At 37.7% G+C, this 9,350-nt stretch overlaps 1 protein-coding gene across 4 annotated transcripts in view; it reads left to right on the top strand.

Moving 5' to 3' along the window:
• LOC107758567 (rap guanine nucleotide exchange factor 2-like) overlaps positions 1-9,350 on the top strand; it is a 122,359-nt gene that overhangs the window by 53,627 nt on the left and 59,382 nt on the right. For all 4 annotated transcript variants that reach the window (XM_016576335.1, XM_016576337.1, XM_016576336.1 and 1 more), the window contains exons 5-6: positions 3,547-3,622; positions 6,108-6,275. In XM_016576335.1, the coding sequence (XP_016431821.1) occupies positions 3,547-3,622; positions 6,108-6,275 (244 nt within the window). The remainder of the gene's footprint in view (positions 1-3,546; positions 3,623-6,107; positions 6,276-9,350) is intronic.

The raw sequence follows: 9,350 nt of genomic DNA, 5'->3' as shown, positions 1-9,350 counted from the left end.
TATATATCTTTTTCCTCTTAACCACATGCAAACAAACTCCTGGGTGGTTTTCTCTTGGAAGTGCTTTGAAAGCCTTACTTTTCCTCCCTGAAGTGATATGCATTTATTTCATGAGAATATAATCTGTAACATCTGATCAGTCTCAGACTATGCATGTCACTCCCTGCATGTATCAACATGCCTCATTTGTTGTTTAGCCACAATTTTTCAATTTTGCATGTCAGTCCCCAGCTAACTGCAAACCATATTTGGTTTGAAGTTAGTAGCTTATTTGTGAAATTTAACTTAATATGATTTTTTTTATTAATTATAATTATTATTAATTATGATTGTTTTTAACTTTTTGCATTATGAATAGTTATTTTTTTGTTTGACTAACTGTAAGAATATGAGTATGAATCAAAGTATCCTTTCCTTTCCTATTTCCCAAGTTGCCCTTTATAGTTTTTCTGGGTGCTTCTCCCTCTGATGGCTAAAGGTCTTGAGTTTAGTTTGGGAGGTCATGTTGTTTGTGGGTAGAGGTCAACCCCTCCCTCTTGGCTCCACAGGAAGTAAGAGGCAGGCAGGCAGGCTTCAGTCGATCACCACTAACTCTCAAGAACGCACATTCCCCAATGCATACTCTCGTAAGATGAAGGCAGTAGACGGAGCTGTCAGAACAGAGGGCTCGCAGTGCAGCGTACGTGAAGTTGGATTATCATGTGGTGTTCCCGAAATCATGTTTGTGTATAGTGTGGTAGAAGAGTGTGTGTATGAATATTAAGAAAGAACATTAAAAACACATTTGGAGTAGAAGTATGGAACTGAATGCATGACTTTCAAGTATCTGTCTCTGTCTGGATTTCATTGGACATATTCCGTAACAACTCTCTCATCTTCAGGTACAGTATTATTATTTTTATCATATTGTGTATTATTTTGTACATTAAGTCATGATTAGATCACTTTAAGAAATGACTAAATATTTTCTATAAACACACTTTCCAACAAATAACTAAATATATATTTATATTTTATTTTATATTATGTTATTGTATTTTTTCAAATTCATTTTGTTTTTACTAATGCTAAAAGACTGGTTAAAGGAATCATACCTGAAGTGTCAAGCTTTGCTAAACATGCCTCAAGCACCCCAATCCCTGCTTTGTATCCAGTCACAGTTCAGGGTTGTCTGGTGCTCCTGAAATTTTGTTGAAATTTTGAAAACAATGTTGCCATGTGTTCTGTGAGCACAGACCTGAGAGGCAGCAGAGCTGTTTAGCACTCACTGAAGCACTACAGTAGAATACTGTTATTGCATTATCTATTCTACTGTATTTCAGCATGTCCCTAAGCCTTCCAATGTATCCCCTTCTCCCCTCAGACTTTCCCACCGACAGAACTTGCATAACAGCTCTTTAATCTTTGCTCGGCTTAATATGGAGAGATGAAAAAGGAGCTTATTTACTTTGGAGACCCCATGTTCTTTGCTGTGTGTGAGTGCCTGCCATGTTCGTCACAGAATCACATTCCAGACACCCGGAATGTTGTGTAATATGGAATGTAGGGGCCGACTGGGTGGGCATCACGTCTCACCGGGAGTTCAATTCCCAAGGAATGCGGCGCGGTGGCTGACGTTAATATATGAATTGTCTGGTGTTAATATCAATTATTACAGCTTGTTTTACTTTTTTCTGGCTTCTACAGAGAATAATGATTTCTGTTTAAACTCTGGGATTTAATAACCTAGAGAGGTTTTCCCCCTTCTCTTTTCATTTGGTTGTGCTTAAGGCGGCTATTTTTTTTCTAAGCACATCTAAAAGACTATAATCTATAAGTGTGGTGAAAATGTATTCCATTTTTCTGTTCCTATTGCATTTTGCGGTTTAAATTAGATTTGGAATCCCTGATTTTCAGTGTGGTTTCAGACTATACCCACCGTATCATCAACTATATCATGAACGATGAATGAAAACACTAAGTCTTGAGGTTTTGTATATGGATAGAAGCCTGTAAGGGAAGTTTAAGAGCATTACAACACAGAGGGCTCATTGTGTGTGGTCTTAGAATGAGGAACAATGTATGTAGAGGGAATCGCACCTGTTAGTCCAACTATATTAGCTAGTTACTATATCTGCCAGCTGTGCTTTTACAGTAACCCATGTACAAATAGCTATACAACAGTAAGTGTAGTTTTACCAATGTAAACATTTAAAGAAGCATGCAAACTGTCATTGTAAGGTATAATATTTTATATAGTAGAGTATTTCCATAGTCAAATCAACCTTGCTTTGTCAGTCAGTTTTCTGAAGTCTGTATAACAGTTTTTCTCACCTCTCACCCAGCTAAACCACTGCAAGTGTGTGTGTGTGTGTGTGTGTGTGTGTGTGTGTGTGTCAACTTTGGACCAAAGTGTCACCTGGCAGCTCATTCAGCTGCAAAAAGTGTCAACTATATCATGAACGATGAATGAAAACACTAAGTCTTGAGGTTTTGTATATGGATAGAAGCCTGTAAGGGAAGTTTAAGAGCATTACAACACAGAGGGCTCATTGTGTGTGGTCTTAGAATGAGGAACAATGTATGTAGAGGGAATCGCACCTGTTAGTCCAACTATATTAGCTAGTTACTATATCTGCCAGCTGTGCTTTTACAGTAACCCATGTACAAATAGCTATACAACAGTAAGTGTAGTTTTACCAATGTAAACATTTAAAGAAGCATGCAAACTGTCATTGTAAGGTATAATATTTTATATAGTAGAGTATTTCCATAGTCAAATCAACCTTGCTTTGTCAGTCAGTTTTCTGAAGTCTGTATAACAGTTTTTCTCACCTCTCACCCAGCTAAACCACTGCAAGTGTGTGTGTGTGTGTGTGTGTGTGTGTGTGTGTGTCAACTTTGGACCAAAGTGTCACCTGGCAGCTCATTCAGCTGCAAAAAGTGTCTTACAAGCAGCATTAATGGTGACTCAACAGACCAGATGAAAAGTGAAGTGTGCAAACAGCACCAAACAGAATTTGTTTCGTTTAGTTTAGTTTTCCTATTTATTTTAATTTAGTTTAGCCTTTTTCTGATTTATTTTATTTTTGTCTTTTTGCTTTTAGTGTAGTAAATACAGGAAATGATTGTGTGAAGAAGAGGCAATGGGGTTAAGAAACAGTGCAAGTGATTTAGTGAAGTGCAAATATGTGTATCTATTTAAAAATGTTTAAGCCATGCCCACCTTAAAGTAATTATTTGCCTTCATCTTGCGTGGAACTCCACCTCACATTTCCATTTCCATTTTCAATAGTTTTTTTGTGTTGCTACTCACACACCTCCATCACTTTGCACTGTACTTCTTTCATTAGGCCGTGATGTCATCCGTTGGACTTTTCCAGTCTGGTCGTAGTTTCTTTCCCAGTGGAGCCTTAATACCTAGGCCAGGAACACTGCCATGAGTGTTTGGAAATGTGCTCCGCCGGCTTGGATTCTGAGCATGCATTCATTCCCACAGAATCTCAGGATTCCATAATTGGTTGAGCGGTTTGTAACCTTTCTCTCTCTCCTGTTATTCTCCTCTAGTTTTGGGAAAAGGTCTGCTGGGAGTTTACGTCGTGGATGCGAGTGCATCGTTCTGGAGCCATCCGAGATGATTGTGGTGAGTAATCATGGACCAGATAATCATCTTAACTTCATACTCTTACTAATCACACTATATAATTGCTGTTTTGTGCTGTAGTTTCATTCCTCTTCCCCAGTGGTTCCCACAGTTTGCTACGCTTTACCCCCAGGGGTACACACCAGGTCAGATTTACATAGGCATTACATTACATGGGCAGACAACAATTTCAGCTCTTACCGAAACTGAATGCACTGACTAAAAACCCTTTTCCAAAGAAAATGTGATGGTTCGATAGGAATGATGGTCAGCTGGTTGTCCAACAACTGACTGTTACTTTGCACATAATTTGACTAGTTTATCTAGATAGTCTTATTTAAGTTTGATGTTTTAGCATTTTGTAGCTTAATTGGCATGTTGCTATATCTTTGAGACCAAAACACTCTAAAAAGATGTGCATTTGACTGCAAAGACATGTCTTGTATATTGTAAATGCCCCCTTAGAAAGCCATGGAATAGGTGTACCTGAAATCAGCCTGACTATGGGCTTTGTGAATATTTTAACATACTAAGTACTTAAATTCAGTGTCTTTTTGACATCATGAACTATAAATAGTATTTAAATATTTAATGATTATAGCAATCAGTATTTATAGAATTGTTTTTGTGACTAATGGGGAAAATGAAGTGACAGTCTGAACACAAGCTACAACTTTTACTGTAGACTTTTTAGTAACAGCTATATTATATTTGTTTATGTAGAAGTATATATTTATATAAGGAGAACAATTTAGTTGTGTGTGTTGTCTAGTTTTGTTTAGCATCAGGTGAGCCAGACTAAAGTTACATTTGGGAACCACTGCTCTAATGATAAATGTCATATAAATGTTTCTGTACTCCTCCACGTCTGTCTCTTTCTCAGTTTGAATTTGGCATCTTGTTTACATTTTACCACAAGCAAATTTCATTGTGGATTTGTTCCTCTTAAATATCTCAGCCCACTGCGGTTAATGTTCAACATGGCCTAAATTCAATGCTCTCGCCTTGCCAAAAAAACCTAAAATGATTATATTTAGGAACCCAAGCACCTCCGTGCGTCCTAATATATTCCATATTCAGTTCATGGTGTATGTTCACAAGTACAGAAAGACCCTCCCTATCTACATTTGCAGCTTCGGATTTAGCTAAGCTCTTGGGGTGGCATGGAAATGTGCCTACATGTGACTCAGTGGGTTCCTATATACATGTATACACGTTGAATGCACTACTGTTCAAACATTAGTGGTCAGTAAGGTAATTTAAAAAAAAAAAGAAATTAATACTTTTATTCAGCAAGGATGCATTAATGTTTAATGTTACAAAATATTTCTGTTTCAAATAAATGCTGTTCTTTTAAACTTTGCGTTAATCAAAGAATCCAGGGGAAAAAAGTATCATGGTTTGTTTCCACAAAAATAATAATAAATGTTTCTTGAGGGCCAAATCAGAATCTTTCAAAAACATTTAAACAAAATATTTCCAACCCCAAACTTTAGAATGGTTGTATGGACAGTATAAATGTAGCTCAATGCATAGAGCATGATGCCAGCAACACCAAGATCATGGGTTCCAATCCCAGGGAATGCATGTACTGATAAACCATATACCGGTAGTTTAAATGTCCCCTAAGCCATTTAAAAGCACCTGCCAAATGCATAATCGTAATCTCTTGTTTGGGCGATGGCCACTGTCCTCAACAGTTGATCGTGCCCTTGTTGGGTAACTCATCTGTTATTACTGGCCGATGCTGCCCTGTAATTACAGGCTGAGGCAGGATATAGATACTGCACTCTCACTCGCTCACACCGCCTAATATATTCCCACTGCTTTGCGCTCGCCGGCAGTTGCCATAGCAGCGGTTGGTACGGTAGCGAGAGATTTGATGTGTAATCCCAAAGGCAGAGTGGGTGTGAAATGTGAGGCTGCAGCAAAAATAAGGCAGAGGGATAATCATGTCACTTTTTATGGTGTAATGTCACAGTGGCCGGCCCTTTTTATATGCAACATATACACGTCTTGTGTATGATGATGCCACCCTCCTTCACGTCATTCAAAGACCTGCCATGGACCGGTTACACCGCTTTAATGACATTTTCTGGTGCCACAGTGACAGAATACCCAGCAAAGATGGAGAATAAACATCGATCCGGAATACGGATGGTTTTGTTTTTGCACTTGTCTGCCATTTGAACTTTTAATTTTAAGGTAGAATCCACATAATGTGCAAAATTGAGCACAGAAAGACCCTTGCAAGCTGCTCCTCTAAAACTACATCTCCCCTTTTCTACCTTTCCTTTCTGTCTGCTGTGCGCCTCTCTTTGACGTAGGCGTTTGAGGCTCAGCCCACACACACACACACACACACACACAGACAGGCTCACACACCCACTTCTATTTTTACACAGCGCCAGTAAGAGGGTTGGAGGGGGGGTGAGGAGAGAGAGAGAGAGAGGGAGTCTTACTCAAATTGCTCCTCCGTTTGCAGGTGGACTATATGGATGAGAATGAGGAGTATTTCCAGCGGCAGGCATCGCACCGACAGTCCCGCCGAAGGTTTCGCAAGATCAACCAGAAGGGCGAGCGACAGACCATCATCGACACCGTAGACCCCTATCCTGCCGGCAAGCCGCCCGTTGCACGGGGATACCATACGGTCAGTCGTATGCTTTAACTTTACCTGCACTGCTTCTCTTTTGCCCCTCCCCCTGTATGAATGTCTGCATTCCTGTTCCTCACCTGTTCAGCTTTGCTTTCCTGTTTGTTTAAATGCTGGTAAATGTGTCATTGCAAATGCTTTTTTTTTTTCATTATTTATGCATAGGGATTTATGATATGATCAAAATCTGAAAGTATCACTGATTTTAGATTGTTGTATCATAGTATAGTTATTTGTACTGGATTTTCAGTTAAGAATGGTTTATATATTAAATAATAATAATACAGTTATGCTTATTTGTTGGATAATCCAATGAATTTAACAGTATTTTATTCAGCAAGGATGCATGAATTAGATCAAAGTGACAGTAAAACATTTATAATTTTACAAAAGATAAATGCTGTTCTTTTGAACTTTCTATTTATCAAATAAAGAAATAGATTTAAATGTTCCTGTGGCTCAGTGGTAGAGCATTGCGTTAGCAGCGCAAAAGGTCGTGGGTTCGATTCCCAGGGAACACACATACTGGTAAAAAATGTATAGCCTGAATGCACTGTAAGTCGCTTTGGATAAAAGCGTCTGCTAAATGCATAAATTTATTTAAAGGGGTCATATGATGCCCATTTTCCACAAGTTGATATGATTCTTTAGGGTCTTAAGGAAAAGTCTGTAACATAGTTTGGTTAAAATTTCTCAATGGTAGTGTAAAAACACCTTTTTTTACCCTGTTAAAAACAGCTCTTTTCAGATCAAGCCGTTTTTGTAGCATTTCCCTTTAAATGTTAATGAGCTCTGCTGACCCCGCCCCTCTCTTCCGAGCTGCTCTCAGAGAGACTGTTTACATTAGCCGCATTCATCATGAAACTTGCTAATTATCTAACTATCTAAACTATCGTGGGAGGGGCCTGTCGGTGTGACGTCACACAGACAGGCATCTGAGATCGGCTCGATTTGAGAAAGGGGAAAACATTTAACGAGATTAAAAAAAAAACACCGGGTGGATTTTTATCATTATAGGGTGGTTGTGTACACACACTACCAACACACATTTCAGTTCAAACAACTTGTAAAAGTGCATGTAGCATCCTATGACCCCTTTAATTTATCAAAGAATCCTAAAAAAAAAAAAAATCGCCATATTTTTCCACAAAAAATCCTATACAGTACAACTGTTTTCAACATTGATAATAAGAAAGGTCTCTTAAGCACCAAATTAGCATATTAGAATAATGTCTAAAGGATCATGTGACAGTGATAATTCAGCTTTGCAATAGATATTTGTAATAATAATCATGCAGTTCTGCTTTTTTTTTTTTGATCCAATGAATTGCATTTATTAAAGCTTTATTGGGATAAAAAATTTTATTGTTTGTATGCAAACCAATTATTACCAGTTAAAATCAATTTTAAACAAATGATTTCTGTGCACAAACAGCTTAACATTATTTAACACATAACTCAAAACTAATATTGTTAAACAACATACTAGTCAGAGTCTTAATTCTGACTGAATGAGTCACATTTAAAGCTGTAAAATAGCCAATATGTGCAAGTTCATCTCTTTTTTGTCACTTTCATGTGTAAGTAATGCGAATAATGATGATGAAAATCTGTACCACTTGATGCATTTCTAACATTGCGTGGTATATGCTGTCATTTGGTAACATTAACCACTTCTCTTTCCTCGTATTACCAATGTGGAAGGAACAAGATTTCCGTATCCTTCCTATCCTTCCTGTGAACTTTGTTCTGCTACTATATTTGCATTTGTTCCACGGTTACTGTAAGAATCTATTCATTTAGTGCAGCTACTGCAGCCCCATCCTCATGGGGTTGTGTTCAATTATTTGTTTTTATCTTCTGCCTTAAAGGAATATTCTGGGTTAATAACAACTTAAGCTCTATCGACAGCATCTGTGACAATTATGACTCTCTGAATTTGTCAAAAAGGAACAGAAAAAATATATACAGTTTTTTACAAAGGAAGCTAGCAAGTGTGCAGCACTGCAGCCATTTTTTAAAAAATTATTTCACGTAGTGTTTTTCGTTTACTATATGGTAGGGAAGCATGCATATCAGATGCAGCCAGTGGCTGTTTCGGTTATCAGACTCTTGCTTTACTTACATTTTTCTCTGTATATTAGACAGGTTAGAATAAATTATTGTAGCAAAAAAAAAGGTGTTAGCTGGTGTTCTGCCTATGTGTTTGCTGTCAGTATGTCATGTTGGCTTAAGATGTGCTGGTGTTTTATGCACTCATTCCCCACTGTGCTCTGGCCAGGTTGAAGTGAGAATCCACAGCACTGCTACCATCTGTATGTGTGATATACAGCATCACTGAGCCCCAGCTGAGTAAAGAAAGAATACATTTATGTATTTGTATATTTACATTTGTTCAGATTAGATAAAAGATTCAGATATCTAATATTTACATTAGTTATCAACCATAATTGTTTTTTCATTCGATAATTCTTAAAATGATTACATTTGTTCCCCATAATCTTGGATATGTGGTTACATCCTTGGCTGTAGGTCAAAAGTTGTAGGTCAAATTTACCTTCTTAATATATCCCAGTGCTAACACATTTTTCAAATCTGTCATTAATTGGTGTTATGTTATTACATTAACCCACATTTAAAGAAGTATTGCCATTTTTATTTATTTTGTCATTTTATTATTTAATTTTATTTTGATGAATGGTGGTGAAAGCAGGTTGTAAGGCCTTTTTTCATATGCCTTTCTTTCTGCACCTTGAGAGAACGAAAAACAGGGTTGTATTTTATTCCACTAAATCTCCAGCAGATTTGACAGCGAGACTCTGCTTTCATAATGTCTTGGGTGTTAATCTTGTGAATTTTTGACACAGATGTTTCATGGAAGTTCAAAGCTGGACCCTCACGTAGACACATTCCTGATTTTTTTCCCCCCAAATCTACTGCAGTTCATTCCCAGCATTCCTCCCATTCCCCCGGGAGAGAAGCCAGTGTTCCCTAAGCTTGTTTGGAAATTCCTGTTTTGTTTAGTTCAACGACATACGTCAAGCATCATTGAGCTAAATAGTTTTTCCCTCG

The sequence above is a fragment of the Sinocyclocheilus rhinocerous genome, unplaced genomic scaffold, assembly GCF_001515625.1.
Source record: "Sinocyclocheilus rhinocerous isolate Xijiao unplaced genomic scaffold, SAMN03320098_v1.1 scaffold354, whole genome shotgun sequence".
NCBI classification, from domain to species: domain Eukaryota; kingdom Metazoa; phylum Chordata; class Actinopteri; order Cypriniformes; family Cyprinidae; genus Sinocyclocheilus; species Sinocyclocheilus rhinocerous.
This window is presented reverse-complemented; position numbering and strand designations above follow the sequence as displayed.